Source organism: Manacus vitellinus, unplaced genomic scaffold (assembly GCF_001715985.3).
Source record: "Manacus vitellinus isolate BGI_N305 unplaced genomic scaffold, ASM171598v3 scaffold_34_pilon, whole genome shotgun sequence".
In the NCBI taxonomy this organism is placed as follows: domain Eukaryota; kingdom Metazoa; phylum Chordata; class Aves; order Passeriformes; family Pipridae; genus Manacus; species Manacus vitellinus.
Window position 1 is genome coordinate 1353045 of NW_021940488.1, and position 15465 is coordinate 1368509.

General features: G+C 49.8%; 2 protein-coding genes across 2 annotated transcripts in view; one reads left to right on the forward strand and one right to left on the reverse strand.

Annotated features, from left to right (window-relative positions):
* On the forward strand, positions 1–5184 carry P4HA3 (prolyl 4-hydroxylase subunit alpha 3). The gene is made up of 12 exons (XM_029961430.1): positions 1–220; positions 726–946; positions 1465–1614; positions 1708–1759; positions 1936–2093; positions 2181–2357; positions 2839–2903; positions 3065–3224; positions 3732–3794; positions 4066–4134; positions 4791–4887; positions 5056–5184. The coding sequence occupies exons 1-12, from the start codon at positions 1–3 to the stop codon at positions 5124–5126; spliced, it is 1503 nt and encodes a 500-aa protein (XP_029817290.1). The 3' UTR covers positions 5127–5184.
* Positions 5185–6259: 1075 nt separating this feature from the next.
* PPME1 (protein phosphatase methylesterase 1) overlaps positions 6260–15465 on the reverse strand; it is a 16374-nt gene continuing 7168 nt past the window's right edge. Inside the window, exons 7-12 of the mRNA XM_029961439.1 lie at positions 14911–15046; positions 14336–14465; positions 13464–13508; positions 12612–12676; positions 11410–11477; positions 6260–10470 (exon numbers count right to left, since the gene is read on the reverse strand). Of these exons, the coding sequence (XP_029817299.1) occupies positions 10452–10470; positions 11410–11477; positions 12612–12676; positions 13464–13508; positions 14336–14465; positions 14911–15046 (463 nt within the window). The 3' untranslated portion in view covers positions 6260–10451. The remainder of the gene's footprint in view (positions 10471–11409; positions 11478–12611; positions 12677–13463; positions 13509–14335; positions 14466–14910; positions 15047–15465) is intronic.

Sequence of the window (15465 nt, forward strand, 5' to 3'; positions counted from 1 at the left end):
ATGGGGGGACTCAGCCCCCACCCCGGGGGTGTCACCACTGAGGAGCATCAAAGTGTCACCCAGTGGGTGCCTTGTAGGTTCTATGAGAAGGTCCAGGTGCTGCACCAGGACCCCGAGGCCTCGGTGGACAATCCCTTGCTGGCCTTCAGCCTCATCAAGCGCCTCCACTCCGACTGGCTCAACATCATCTACAGCGACGAGGCCACTGGGAATGCCCAAGGTATGGCCACGTGTCCCCTCTGTCACCTGGCAGAGCCAGATAGTGGTGGGGAAAGGATGGAGGAGCAGGAGAATGGATGGATGGAGAAGAAGAGGTGAACGGGTGGAGGAGCAGAATGTGGAAGAGCAGGAGAATGAAAGGAAGAAAAGGGTCAATAGGTAGAGGAGCAGGAGAATGGAGCCAGGGAATGGATGGAGGAGCCAGGGGGTGGATGGAGAAGCAGGAAAATGGGTGGAGGAGCAGAATGGATGGAGAACCCAGGGAATGGATGAGGGAAAGGAACATGTGGAGGAGCAAGGGAATGGATGGAGAAGGAGAGCAGGCAGAGAAGCAGAAGAATGGATGGAGGAGCAGGGGAATGGATGAAGGAATGGAACATGTGAAGGACCACAATAAATGGAGAAGAAGGGGAATGGATGGATATGGGGTCCCTAGGGATCGAGAAGGCGATTACACCCCAAAACCTCATTAATTCCCCACCCTGCACCTCATTCCCACCCTGCAGCACTCCATGCCGGTCTCAGGGAGGTGGAGCGGGAGCTGCCTGGAGCCGAGGACCTGGACGGGGCAGCCCGGGCACTGATGCGGCTGCAGGACGTCTACGCCCTCAGTGTCAAGGGCTTGGCCAACGGCGTCTTCCAGCGATCCGGCACCGACCACCCGCCCCTCTACAGCCCGGGCCGGCGCGTCTCCCTCTCCGCTGATGACTGCTTCCATGTGGGAAAGGTGAGTGCAAGCCCCATCAGCCCCCACAAAGCTTTTCCAGCCCAGGACATTGCTTCCATAGGGATGGACATGGCAGTTTTTTTGCATTGGGTGAGATGGAGGTGCAGATGCAGATGGGGATGGAAACTGAGATGGAAAGGGAGATGGAGATGACCAGGATGTGTGGAGATGGGACAGGAAAGGAAGGGATGATGTGGGAGGGAACCGGGATGGAGATGGGAATAGGAAAGTGACAGGATGTAATGGGACAGAATGGGTGGGTGCAATGGGATGGCATAGAATGGCATGAGGATGAGATAGAATGGGATGGGACAGGATAAGGCTGGGTAGGGACAGGGTGGAAGGAGATAGGGTTGAGATTGGGATGAGGATGGTGATGGGGACAGGATGGGATAAGAAGGGGATGGGATGGGTCAGGATGGGATGAGGGTGGGGATGTGGTGGGATGGTAGAGAAGGGGACGGGATACAGGCCAGGATGGCCCAGCTGGCAGGTCCAGGTGATGTGTTGCCTCACAGGTAGCCTATGACACAGGTGACTATTACCACTCCATCACGTGGCTGGAGGAGGCTGTCAGCCTCTTCCGCCTCTCCTACGGCAGCTGGAACCCGGAGGACCGGAGCAGCCTGGAGGATGCTCTGGACCATCTCGCCTTCTCCTACTTCATGGTACAGCCACAAGCCCCCTCCCCATCCCCACAGTGTCCATAGAGCCAAACCACAGACAGGGGATGCTGATGGCCTCTCCACTCCCCCATCCAGGCTGGAAACATCTCCCATGCCTTGAGCCTCTCCAGGGAGTTTCTCCACTACGGTATGTGGGACAACCTTGGCTGCAGAAGGATGAGGGGAGAGGTTTTGGGACGTCCCCATCAGCTCTGTGTGGCAACAGCCTCCTTCACCCCATTTCTCGCCCCCACGTGGGGCAATTCCCCAGGGAAAGGGGGTGATGGGGACATGGTATTTTGGGTGACACCACCTCTCCGGCAGATCCCAGTAACCAAAGGGTGACAAAGAACGTGGCCAAGTATGAGAAGCTGCTGGAGATGGGGACGGGGGTGAGCGCCAGACCCCTGAGACGCCCCAACAGCACCCGTCTGCAGAGCCGGGACGCCTACGAGGAGCTGTGCCAGCGCCCCAGGGGGCAGGTGGGGCTAGCAGGGGGTGCCATGGTCACCCCCCAACCACTGTGTCCCCCCGCCCCTTATGCCCTCCTTTGTCCTCTTTCTTCCCAGCCGGCCCCAGAGCGGCTCCTGCACCTTGGCTGCTCCTATGAGACCAACAGCAGTCCCTACCTCCTCCTCCAGCCTGCCAAAAAGGAGATGGTCCAGATCCGACCCTATGTGGCACTGTACCATGATTTCATCAGCGATGCTGAGGCTGAGACCATCAAGGGGTTGGCAGGGCCCTGGGTGAGCTGTCCCTGTCCCCAGGGATGTCTCTTCCCTGGAGGAGGGTGTCCCGAGAGCTGAATGCAGAGATAGGAGGGGTTTTAAGGTAAAGCTCAGCCAAAGCCTTCTCCTGCAAGTCCAGGCTGGACAGGGCTTGGAGCAACGTGGTCTAGTGGAAGGTGTCCCTGCCCATGGAGCGGGGGTGGAACTGGATGATCTTTAAGGTCCCTTCCAACCCAAACCAGTCTGTGATTCTATGAGACCTTTGGGTTGATAAGCCCTACAAAAGAATTTTTGGGAGAAACCAAGTTCACACATGCACCTGAACCACTTCCCTAACCAAGTTTGACTTGGTGACACTCAACTGTGTTTGATCTGTAGGACACCTTGGGGTGGGGATGTTTGGCAGCCAGCTGGTAGGCACCAACCTCGATCCTGACTGGGGTCTCTGCTTGGTGTGAGGGTCGCCATGTGCAGCAACCCTCCACCCTTTGTCCTCCAGCTGCAGAGATCCGTGGTCGCCTCTGGGGAGAAGCAGCAGAAAGCCGAGTACCGGATAAGCCAGAGGTGGGAGACACCCCCCACCTTGTCCTCCAGCCAGTGGGACCACCGTGGCCACCACCGAGGTGGCAGTGAAGCCACGCTGGGCAGGCCTGGTGCCTCCAGCAGTGCTACAAGGGTTAAGCCCAGCCTGAATTCAGGGGGCTGAAGGTGGGGTGGTCCCGCAGTGCGTGGCTGAAGGACACGGCTGACCCCGTGGTGAGGGCCTTGGATCGGCGCATCGCTGCCATCACCGGCCTGGACCTGCGGCCACCCTACGCCGAGTACCTGCAAGTGGTCAACTATGGGCTGGGAGGCCACTATGAGCCACACTTCGACCATGCCACGGTCAGGGAGCTGCCTGGGTGAACCACGGGTGGGCTGTGGGGGGATGTTCCTGTGGTGCTCTTGGGGTGCTCTTTGGAGTGCTCCTGGGGTGGCCTCTGGGATGTTCCTGGAGGTGGTCCATGGGGTGGGCTCTGGAGTGGTCCCTCATGTTCCTGGAGATGGACCCTGAGGGTGGTCTTTGGGGTGATTCCTCAGATGTTCCTGAAGGTGGACCATGGGGTGGTTCCTGGAGGTGAACCCTGGGATAGTCCTTCAGATGTTCCTGGAGATGGACCCTGGCGGGGGGGTGGTCCCAGGATGGTGATCCCTGGGTGGGTGCCCTGGGAAGGCAGGGGAGGGAGGAAGGAGGTGAGGGAAGAGGGAAGGAAGGAGGGAGAGAAAAGAAGGGAGAGGGAGGGATTTCCCAGGGAGGGGGAGCTGCTTGGAACTCTTGGGGCATGAGGTGCTTCTGGGCTGAGCTGCATCAGCACTGGACTGACCATTCCCACCTCCTCACTCTTGGAGCAGTCCAGGAAGAGCCCCCTTTACAGAATGAAGTCAGGCAACAGGATCGCCACAGTCATGATCTATGTGAGTCCTCCCTCATTCCCACACCTGGAGACACAGCCCTGATGCAGTCTCAGTAGGGTTTCAGAGTGAACGGGGCAAGGGCAGCCCTCAGATGCTGCAGCGGGGTGTTAAACACCAATGCTTGGGCACTATTTTGGAGCTTGTGCTGCAGCAAAGCAAGGGAAATGCAGTTGGGGACTGAGGGAGGAGTCGTGCCTCACTTTCCTTGTGCAGAGCAGCTAGATCTTGGGAAGAGGGACAACCATGGCTCCTGTTTTTGCTCCTTTTCCAGCTGAGTGCAGTGGAGGCTGGGGGCTCCACCGCCTTCATCTATGCCAACTTCAGCGTGCCTGTGGTCAAGGTGAGGGTGACCCACTGAACCCCCAGGAACAGAGAAGGGGGGATGCTGCTCCCTGGATGTCAGCTCTTGCAGGGAATTGTGCTCAAGCCTGCTCTGATGCCAAACCCCAACCCTGGGGCTCCCAGCCCTGTTTTAGGGTGACAAACCTCAACCCCAGATCTCCCATCTGTGTTTTGGGATGCCAAAATCCATTAATTGGGATCCCAGCTCTGTTTTGGGGTGCCAAACACTAACCTTGGAACTCCCAGCACTGTGATGTTTTGGGATGTCAAAATCCAGTTTCAGGGATCCCAGCCCTGTTTTGGGGTGCCAAAATCCAGCCCTGGGGCTCCTGGCTCTCTTTGTGGGCAGTCAAACCCTGATCCCACAGCTCCCAGCTTTGTTTTGGGGTGACAAACCTCAATCCCAAGGCTCCCTGATATATTTTGGGGCGCCAAACCCCAATCTCAGGGATCCCAGCCCTGTTTTGAGGTGCCAATACTCAGCCCTGGGCTCTGGCTCCTTTTGAGGGATGTCGAATCCTACAGTTCCCAGCTCTGCTTTGGGGTGCCAAACCCTAACCCTGGAGCTCTCACCTGTGTTTTGGGATGTCAAAATCCAGTCTCAGGGATCCCAGCTCTGCTTTAGAGTGCCAAAATCCAGTCTCTGCTCCTCAGAATGCCGCTCTTTTCTGGTGGAACCTGCGGAAGAACGGGAATGGTGATGGTGACACTCTCCACGCCGGCTGCCCTGTCCTGGCTGGGGACAAGTGGGGTGAGAGACACTGCTGGGTGTCACCCTGGGGTGACACAGGGTTGGATAGGCAGGGAACACACAAAAATCCTGGTTAACAGGGAAAAAGGTCCCCAGTATCAGCACAGAGTTGGAGAAGGGTGCAGAGGGACACGGACAGACCAGGATTTGTGTCCTTGACCCTTCCAGTGGCGAATAAGTGGATCCATGAGCATGGGCAGGAGTTTCGGCGGCCATGTGGTGCTGACCCAGGGGACTGAGCCATCGTGGGATTGTGGATGTGGCAAAACCATCCCAGCACAGCATGTTCCCAAGGCTGGAGTGAGAGGGAGGGAGGGAAGGAGGGAAGGGGGTGGAAGCATAGTGGGGGGTGATCCGGGGGGCTGTCACCTGCTCAGCCACGACTAAATCGTGTGGAAATAAAGTCAAAGGGCACTAAAATGGAGTCTCTTTTGGGGTGACAAACCTAATCCTGGGGCTCCCAGAGCTGTTTTGGAATGTCAAAATCCAGTCTCAGCGATCCCAGCTCTGTTTCAGGATGACAAACCCTAACCCTGGGACTCCCATCTGTGTTTTGGGATGCCAGAATCAAGTCTCAGGGATCCCAGCTCTGTTTTGGGGTGCCAAAACCTCAATCCCAGTGCTCCCATCCATGTTTTAGGATGCCAAAATTCAGTCTCAGGGAGATGGCAGCTCCTTCCACCCCTCCTGGCTCCCCGCCTGGCCGCAGACACATTCCCTTTCTCCAGCGTGACCACAGCTCCTCAGTGACTGGAAGGCCAAGAGGAAGCAGCCGGGATCTCCAGCAGCGCCTGGAGATCAGGCAGGAGCCCCCAGCTGATCCCCCTAGGCACTTCCCAGGGGAAACAACCCGGATGAAGTGAGGGTCGAGGTGGAGGATGCCATTGACACAGAAACTCTGTGTCCATCCACCCTCATCTAGGAACATTTGGATGAGATTCAAATCCTCTGGGATCCCCCCCAGCTCCCCGCGGGGGTCGAGGCAACCACGTCACCTCTCAGGCTCTTTCCTAGCTGGAAGAAAAAAGGACAAAAATTATTAAGGGGGAAGGAAACAGCAGGCAGACCTCTCCCAAGGGCTATCCTGCTCACTTTCAGTTAAAAAATGTGCATTTATCACTCCTTGGCCGCTTTATGCAGCCCTGGATTAACCCTTCCGTAGGCACACAGGGGTGGAGGGGAGCTGCAAGCAGTGTTCAGGCAGGACAGCAGGAGCTGGAGCACTGGGAAGAGGCTCCAGGAGCCCTTTGGGGGTCTGTTAAACCTGCCTGACTGTGAAACAGCCTGGAAGATTTCCAATTTCCCCAAATTCCTGCTTTTTCAAACAGGAACAACTATGCCAGGACTCAGAGATGGTTGGACAGAGCACAGGTTACTCAGCAGCCCGAGGGCCATGGTTTATTACTTCCAGATGTTTCTGTACACATGGGAGTTGGTCATGGAAAGGAGTGGGAAAAGCAAAAGCTGGTGCTAAATTCCCCATTTTCCCCCACACTACAGCGCAGGGAAGGGATGGAGGAGCATTTTGGATGACAAGAGGCTTCCATGAGTCACCAGAAAAACCCAAGGCTTGGGGATGGCACAGGAACAGCTGGATCAACACCTTTCTTCCACTGGCTGCTCCGAGGAGCCCAAGTACCACAGCTGAAGGGAAAGCAGGAATTCCTACTCCAGGCTTTTCACAAATGCTTTATTTGTAGGCGAGGGAAATGGACACGGAACAAGACGGGAACAGGATGTGGCTGACACGGGACATGGCGCGCGGTCTCTGGAGAACTCACACACACGCGCACACACACACATACACACACATTTTCCATCTGGGAATAGCAGCACGTGGTAAAAGGTCACCCTGCCAGACTGGGAATGCTCGGCCACAACTGACCAAGCATCCGACAGCAAAGCTTGGATCAAACACCTATCCCTATCCTGTTGTTTTGGGATGCCTTACGGACACGGTGCCATCAGATGGGTCACTATGGATGACACAACCAAGGGATGCAAGACTGGGCAACACAAAGGGCACTTCCAGGCTGTGAGATGGGTAGTAGATGCACCAGGGCCAGGATTTCTTGGAAGGGACAACCCATAAACTCAATTTTTTGACCTCAGCTGAAGATTCATGTCTAGATTTCCAAGAGCATGGAGCACCAGTTCAAACCAGTGAATCACTGGTTGCCAGGCTCTTTTCCCAGGCCTTTCTGCTCCCAAGAGAAAAGGGAATAGTGGAAGGGAGGATAAATGTCAGTGCCAAAGTTACAGAACCAGAGTAATTTGGGTTGGGAGCAACCATAAAGCTCATCCAATTCCAACTCTCTCCCACTACACCACATTGCTCCAAGCATCGCCCAACCTGGCCTTGAACACTTCCAGGGATGGGGAATCCACAACCTCTCTGGAAAACCAGGGCCAGAGCCTCAAATGTAAATTAATTTTTTCTTAATATCTAATCCACCCTCCTGGGGGGAATTTTTCAATGCATGGCTCTGGTTGGAATGGGCTTCCTCAGGTTTTCCAGGCCTTTCTGTGGCCAAAAAAGGGAAAAATAACAACTTTGTCTATAAAGGTATTACCTTTGCAAATGCTGTCACAGCCTGAGGGGAGAATTCCATCTGGAAAACCCCAGGTCTGAGTTTTCATTCCATGTTCAAGGGTTGGTTTATTCAAAGCAAGACCGCGTGCATTAGCAATAGAGGAAATAATCTTTTTCCAACTATCTCAGTGCTCCATTCAGTCACTGATGGCTTTTTTTGGTGTGTATAATGTGGCAAAACCTGTCCTAGGCCTCATTTTTTCATTTATTTATTTAATTTATTAAATTAAAGCAAAGCCTGTGGCAAACCAGCCTCCCAAACTGCATCTCATGCTCCTGCCAAGCCTTGGGATCTTCCACTGGGAAAGTTTCTACTGATCTTAGATCCAACAACTGGAACAAAAGCAAGTGTGATTTCTAAATAATCCAAAGGCTGCAGGAAAAACACAGTGAAAAGCTGGGAGTTAGGGGGCAATTCACTCTGTGCCCCTGTTTTTCATGAGCTGAACAGAATATGCCTTCTCTCTGCAGTCCCTTTTCTCACAGCCTGTGCTATCCCTCATCCAAATCCCATTTATCCCAGCCTGTAGCTCCCTGGAAACTGCAGCAGGAGCATTAATACTTCTCAGACAAAAGTACAGTCTCAAAAATGTACATGGCTTGACTGAACCAAAAGGAATTTCCCCTCCACCCACTCCCACACTGCTGCTGTCCCTGGAATTCCTTTTTTTTTTTTTTTTAAATCCAGCACCAGTCCCTGAACTACTCCCACTTATTTCAGGCAAGGCAGGGCTGGGAGCTCAGCACAGAGGGACACACCATTAAATAGGCTGTTGAAACATTTATTTTCTTTTCACTCACCTCTCAAATGTTAAATAACAAAACAGAATCCTACAGCCCCAGAGGCCACAAAGGCCCCACAGATCCTAGAGGCCCCAAAGGCCTCCCATGCCCCATAGGGCCATATAGGCCCCCTAGACTACATATGCCCCACAGACTTCAAAGGCCTCACAGGCCCTCTGGACCACATGGGCCCCATAGGTTACCCAGGCCCCACAGACCCCATGGGCTTCAAAGGCCGCACAGGCCCTACAGGCCGAACAGGCCCCATGGGCTACATAGGCCTCATCAACAGGATTCCAAAAGCCATACCTTTTCCAGTGGTGCCTGTAGAGAATACAGAACTGATCTGCTTTCCACGGAGCGGTCTGTGTGGTTGGGATTTATTTTTCAGATCTCGTAAATGAAACAGATAACACGAGGAATCCCTTGGATTCTCCAAGTTACTTACAAAGGAGGAATGTGAATTCACCAGGATCATTCAGGATTATGACCACAGGCTTAATTATCCCAGGAAGTGAGACTCTGGATACAGACACTGTATTATTTAATCCCTAACAATTTGAACAAAGGAGTCACCTGGAAAGGAGAATTTTGCCAATTTTCAGGATATGTCTCCAGAAGGTATTATTTTGCATCTCAATTATTGAAGATCCATTGAATCCATAAGGAACAGGGTGGACATCAAGGCCACAGGAAGTTAATGTGGTAATTCACATGGTGACTTACAGAGGGAAATGCTGGGAACCAGCAATTTCCTTTAATCACCTGACGGCCAAAGTGCCAGGAGGGAGCAGAGCTCTCTGGAATGAGCTTTTCCTGTCCCTTATCCAGGCACTTCCCACCCTGATGTGTCAGAAGCAAGGCCAGGACCACTGTGCCCAGTGAATCAGAGATGAGTGGATTTCCACCAGGCTCAAAGTTAAACCCTTTGTCCCACCTGCACCTCTCTCAAATGCCAAGAATTCCTGATGGCTCTTGTCATGGGATATACACATGGATGCAAATGACAGCTCCCAAATCACAAAAATCATCCTACAGCAGCAAAGGGTTATGGACATCAGGCAGGAAAAAAGGGATTTCAGATATCCACTGGGAAAATATTGAGGAAAACTGCTCCAAAACATGTCTGCTCTTACACTCACACGTGATTCTGTCTAGGGATAATTTATCCTTGAAGAAAAGCTCTCTGTGTATATAGAATTCTGGAGAGCAGGCAGCAAAATGATCCAGGAAGTGACAATGGTCCTTCCTCCAGTTCTGGGGGAAGCAGCTGCCTCACCTCTGCATCCACATCAGCAGGACTGACTCCAAGCTCTTCCAGGGTTTCACCTATAGCCATTCCAGTGATGCTGAGCAATGCTTAGTTGTGTGTGGCAGCTACAAGAAGGGAAGCACAAACACGTGCCAGGGTCAGGAAACAGCCTGTTGGCCATGTTGTTCCTGCTGCTCTTGGGTCTTCCCCATTAGCCCAGGCCCAGAGTCCCCTTCTTGGGATGTGTCTGCAGTAGATGGAGTTATCCAGGCTATTCTTCCCAGAAAGAACTTGAAACAAGTACTAAGAAAACTGGAGGACTGAAACGGAGCTCACGGCTCCTCCTCACCTTTTTGAGTTACAATCTCATCCAACTTTTCCCAGGAAAGTGTCCTCTAGGCTCTTCCCACACCTTAACCCCTAAAGCTGGTGTTGGTGAGATGAAACCTGAGCTCTCAACAAAGCCAATTCCTCATCTGCTTTAGGGGAAAGAAAATGTGTATATATAAACCCCAAATCTAAGGGGCACTTCCAAGATGACTCCACAGAAAAATCCCGAAGCTTTGGCTGTGCTGCAATGCCTTTGGTGGATCTGGACTGTCCATGGCCCTTCTGCAGTTGGGTCCAAGAAAGCCTGAGAATTGATGGAGATTGGTCTGATCAACTACTTGGGATTCCAGGAGGTCTTTCCTTGTGGTAGCAGAGAGGAGGATCCCACTCCCAAGGGTATGAAGAGCTTTTCATGGTCTTCAGTAGAAGCTGCTTCCCAGCAAGGAAGTCCCTAAGAATTTAGACTGGAGAACTAGTTCTAGGGATGAATCTCACACCAACTTCCCACTGCTGCTGGACTGGGAGATGAGAGCATATGGATACATCACAGTGGCCTCTGGTGCAGTTTATTTACAACAGGAATCAGTGCTGGAGAACACCAGGATATTAACAAGCAGGAAACACACTAGGAGGAAAAAAAGAGAGTGGAAGAAAGATCCCATATTAAAATACAAGTATTCTCTGCAGATTCTGCAATACCCTAAATTTAGCTGCAAAGTCCTTTGGTCTTCTCCCTCTCTCCCATCAACCTACACTATATTCTTTCATTGAACTTAAAATATGCAGCTCCCAGTCCTGTATTTCTACTGTTTCATCCCCAAGGGCGCAAGATAAAGGGGGGAAAAAAAGGAAGAGGTCATGCAGCAATAACTCTTTAGCATTGCCAGTCCAGTGTCACACATTTTGGGGCTTTCAGCTTTTATTGAGGAATTCTTAGCTAAATGCAGGAAGACTTTTCAGGATTGCTTTAAGAAACAGGTTGATTGTACCACTCACCTGAAATATGATCCTAAAACACTTTCTGTGAGGTTTAACTAAGACTTTGGGAGTTTTTCCACTCAACCTTATCAGTCACACCCTCCTCTCACTGCGGATCACAGAGGCCTGGCTTCCATAGTTCATTTTGATAGGAAAACACATGGGATAAGTATAGAAAGTCTGGAATGTGAAGCACACAGCTTTACCTGCCTCATTTCATCAGTATTTCTTAGCCAAAGAAGTGTGATGGAAGTTGTTTGCAAGGCCTTGATTACTTAAATAAAATATTATTTAAGCTAAATGCCATAAAATTTGTCATTTTGCTTCCCTGAAAGGTTATAAAGGAAGGAATCAGCTTCACTCCTCCTCTCCAAGGGGGAGGGACATAAGAAATCAGCACATGAGAAATTCAGAGAGAACACATAAACATCAAATGCATTAATGGTTGTGACTCAGAGCTGTTTGTTTACCTGTGGTTTTTAGCATTATGCCAAAATTCCAACCTCCCACCTTGAGAGCCAAACTGGCAGCAGGAGCAAAAGTTCTGCTCAAAGGCAGCACAGCTCCAGCTTTCATGAATCCTTACCACTGGAATCCTCCGATGGGCTCTGTAAACCTGTGACGGATCAGAAATGTTGCAACAGCTTCAGCAACCTGAGGAAAGGGGAAAAAAAAAATTGGGCAGGATTTAAAGGGGAACAAAGAGAACAAGAAATTCAGGCAATTTTCCAAACCTGCAGCATTCCCAACAACAGTTCATGTCCTTGGGGTTCTCTTGCTGAGTCAAGTTTGCTTCTTTAAAACAAGAGCTCTGTATGCTTATATATATATGCTCATATATATATATATATATATATACACACATATATATGCATATATACATATATATATGCATGTAAAATGCTTCCAGTTTGACACTGATCTTGCAACCAAGAAGTGACCAAACTTTTTCTCCACCCTTTTCAGTAATTCTTAAAACAAGGTCTGGTAAAATCACAATTCAAGTTATTCCTATAAAGAGCAAAGCAAGACGATAGCCTGACAGTAGCAATACTGGAATGGTTTGGGTTGGAAAGGACCTTAAAGCTCATCCAGTTCGATAGGCAGGGACACCTTCCACCAGACCACATTGCTCCAAGCCCCATCCAACCTGGCCTTGAACACTTCCAGGGATGGAGCAGCCACAGCTTCTCTGGGCAACCTGTGCCAGGGCCTCCCCACCCTCACAGGGAAGCATTTCTTCTCAGCATCCCATCAGTATGTTTAGATAAAAATACCTATTTCAGACTGTAAAATGAAGCACTGAAAGGCTGAGTTTTACACTCACAGCTGTCAGAGCTTTAAAACAGACATGTTCCACACCACATTCCTGCTTCTATCTGGACACTAATTCCAGCAGTGCCCAGAAGGAGCACTGCTCTGTCAGTCTGAAAGCTGTTTCAGGAACATTTGGTTTCCATTTGGAAAATGTGAGCCACTCAATTCAACAAAACACAGACCAACCCCTAAAGCTGCAGCTTGGTTCAAGGGATAGTGGGGAACCGCATGAGGAAAGGCAGGGATGAGAAATCCACACTGGGAAGGATTAGGTACATCCCCAACCCAGCATGTAACATCTTAGCCCAGGCTTTCCAGCCAGCTTCAAAATCCAAGCTGCTTGTGAAAAGCCAGTTGCAGTGCCAAAAAAAATACCCCTGAAGTATAATCTCTGCTCCATGGTAAAGAACAGACTCCATTTGCATTTGAGCTGGGACAACAATGCAGCTTCAATCCCGTGGTGGGGCTCACCTTGTCTGGAGCATCTTCATGGACTGCGTGGCCACACTGTGGGAGGACCTGCATCTGGAACTTCCCTGTGGATCAAGAGTCAGCACATGAATCTCACATTTTTTACCAAGAAATCTCACTAAAGGCATCTGCAAAGAGGGATGAGGGATGGCATAGAAGTCTGGGCAAACTGTACAACACAAATAGGAGATGGTCTCCAAAGAATATGTGGATCAGCTGCATAATTCACATTCCCCAGGTGTAACTAGAGCAGGTTCCCAGGAGTTAAAATGAAGCTAAACTTCTCAGAGCCTCTCAATGCAACTCCTTTCAGAGTTGAAACTGTTATAAATCTACCTTACGGTAACATTTATCCTGTTATCCAATACTATTTTCCAGTACTGGTTGCTCTGGAAAGCTGGGATGGGTTAAAAAACCAGCTTAAATCCCAAAACATTAATGAAGATGCTTAATCTTGGTCTGATGTCTGCCAGAAACACCAGGAGACGGGACAATTTTAGACGGTTGCAGGTGTTCTACACAGGAACATTAGGAATGTAGCTAGAAAGGGGGGGAAAATGGACTAGAAAGGAGCCCTCACAGACAATGTGATCCAAGAGAAATGTGGGACCTCCACTGTTGGGACATTGAACACTGGACTGAACAAAACCCATGGCAACAGTCCTTCACAACTTTTAATTCAGCCTCTTACTCCTCAACTTCCCCACCTTTCCTCGAGGGTAAGAGTTAGAGAACACTTTGGGATGGGCTAATTCTTTAATGCACATTCGTTTGCATATAGACTGTACCCATAGCAACAAGCTGTCCTCCAAAAAGAGCATTACAGTAAGGCTGGAGTAAATAAATATTTACCTTGCATCTGCCCAATGGTCAGATCTTTATCCAGCCTGTCAACACCTACAATCAAATAAACAGATGTATTGGAGAAAAGCCAGAGAGAACATGACTGCATTTTGAAAGGACATTAGCTTGAAAAACACAAAATAAACACATCTGCCACCCACCATGAGGACATTTCACTGCTGCACCTCGAGACCGTGACAGGAAAGAAACACAGCCAAAAAATGCAAGAGCACATCCCCCTCTACAACTTCAAAGGAGATTTATCTTGGTTACACACTTTACTTCCTACTAAGGTACAAAAAGGGCCTAAGCTGTATTTGATTTTCAGTTGAGAAGTTCAAATCAGACCACAGTATTTCAAAAGACATGGAAAAGCCAACACAGAAGAGGCAGGTTTGCTATTCCCAGAGAAACAGAGCAGCCAAATGTTGACCCTAGTCTCTAAAATACAAGNATTGGAGAAAAGCCAGAGAGAACATGACTGCATTTTGAAAGGACATTAGCTTGAAAAACACAAAATAAACACATCTGCCACCCACCATGAGGACACTTCACTGCTGCACCTTGAGACCATGAAGTGACAGGAAAGAAACACAGCCAAAAAATGCAAGAGCACGTCCCTCTCTACAACTTCAAAGGAGATTTATCTTCGTTACACACTTTACTTCCTACTAAGGTACAAAAAGGGCCTAAGCTGTATTTGATTTTCAGTTGAGAAGTTCAAATCAGACCACAATATTTCAAAAGACATGGAAAAGCCAACACGGAAGAGGCAGGTTTGCTATTCCCAGAGAAACGCAGCAGCCAAATGTTGACCCTATTCTCTAAAATACAAGTGGGACATCACTGAACACCTAAACAGGACTGGGAGAGACACGTACCAGCTAAAAGCAAAAGCTTTGGAGTGGGACAGCTCAGGAAGAGGTTGGATAAACCCCTGAACCAGCCGTCCCAGTACTTTTCTGTTTTAGCCAGTTCAATCCGCCACGTGTATAAATGTTCCTTCTTTGTCTGCAGGGAGGAGAGAGAGCTCTGCATTACTGATCAGGAAAACAGCAGGAAGAAAATGAACTCAGGGAGCCACTTGGAAGTGCACGTATATAGAGATATATATAAAAAATACTGGCTCCCTCTGGTGGATCACACACGTCCAGGGGATGACCCTCCCTCCTCCAAATTTCTTTCCAAATCGGAGTCCAACTACACGAGTAGGTAATAAAAAAGTCAGCAAGAGCTACACCAAGAGCAGAAGAGCCTTCAAGACAAGGTTGAGGAACTCAGGGTAATCAATTTGCTATTTTTTTTCCTAACATAAATAGGTCACAAATTGTTTTGAACGTTCAGACTTGGAGTTTTCCATCCCTGGAGTTGCTCCTTTTCAAATCAGAATGATCTGAATAATTACTGGTGACTACTCTTGCATGGGAAAGTGAAAATACAGCAAGAAACTCCCTACCTCTGTGTCATCTTCTTTCTTCCTTTTGTTGACAGAGCCTCCCCCTTCCTCATCCTCTTCCTCCTCCTCCTCCTCCTCTTCAATAATTCCCTCCACTATGGCTTTAGGACATTCAGGACTGGCAGCCCCTTCACATCTGTGAAAATAAACCCAGAAACTGATTCCTTGCCAAAAGAAAAAAAAACTCCAAACCAAAAAAACACCCAGAATTCAATTTAAAGTGTTCAGGAATTTCTCAGGCACCGAAAAAAACCCCCCTCAAGTTTAGAAGAAGCTGCAGATGAAAGACTGGGATTGCATGAATGTGCAGCACATGTATCCCGTGCAAACAGAAATGCCAACCGCTCCTTACGTGAGGTAGAAGTGGTCAAAAAATCAACTTAAGCTTTTCTTAATGGAGTGTGAGACATTTGTAAAGGCTTCAGGTACGTCAAGGATTCAAGTGCCACAAGCAGGTTACTCTGATTCATCCCCAAGCCCACCTCAGATCACTCCTCAGATAACACTTTTTTCTTAATGTGTGCAGAAAGGCACGAAAATCAAGGAACACACAAC

Bases quoted from the DNA above. Each gene is read 5' to 3' on its own strand.
- P4HA3 (XM_029961430.1), top strand. From the start codon at position 1: ATGGGGGGACTCAGCCCCCACCCCGGGGGTGTCACCACTGAGGAGCAT. The intron at 221-725 runs GTATGGCCACGT...CCCACCCTGCAG, and splicing joins GGCCACTGGGAATGCCCAAG to CACTCCATGCCGGTCTCAGG. The intron at 3,795-4,065 runs GTGAGTCCTCCC...CTCCTTTTCCAG, and splicing joins TCGCCACAGTCATGATCTAT to CTGAGTGCAGTGGAGGCTGG.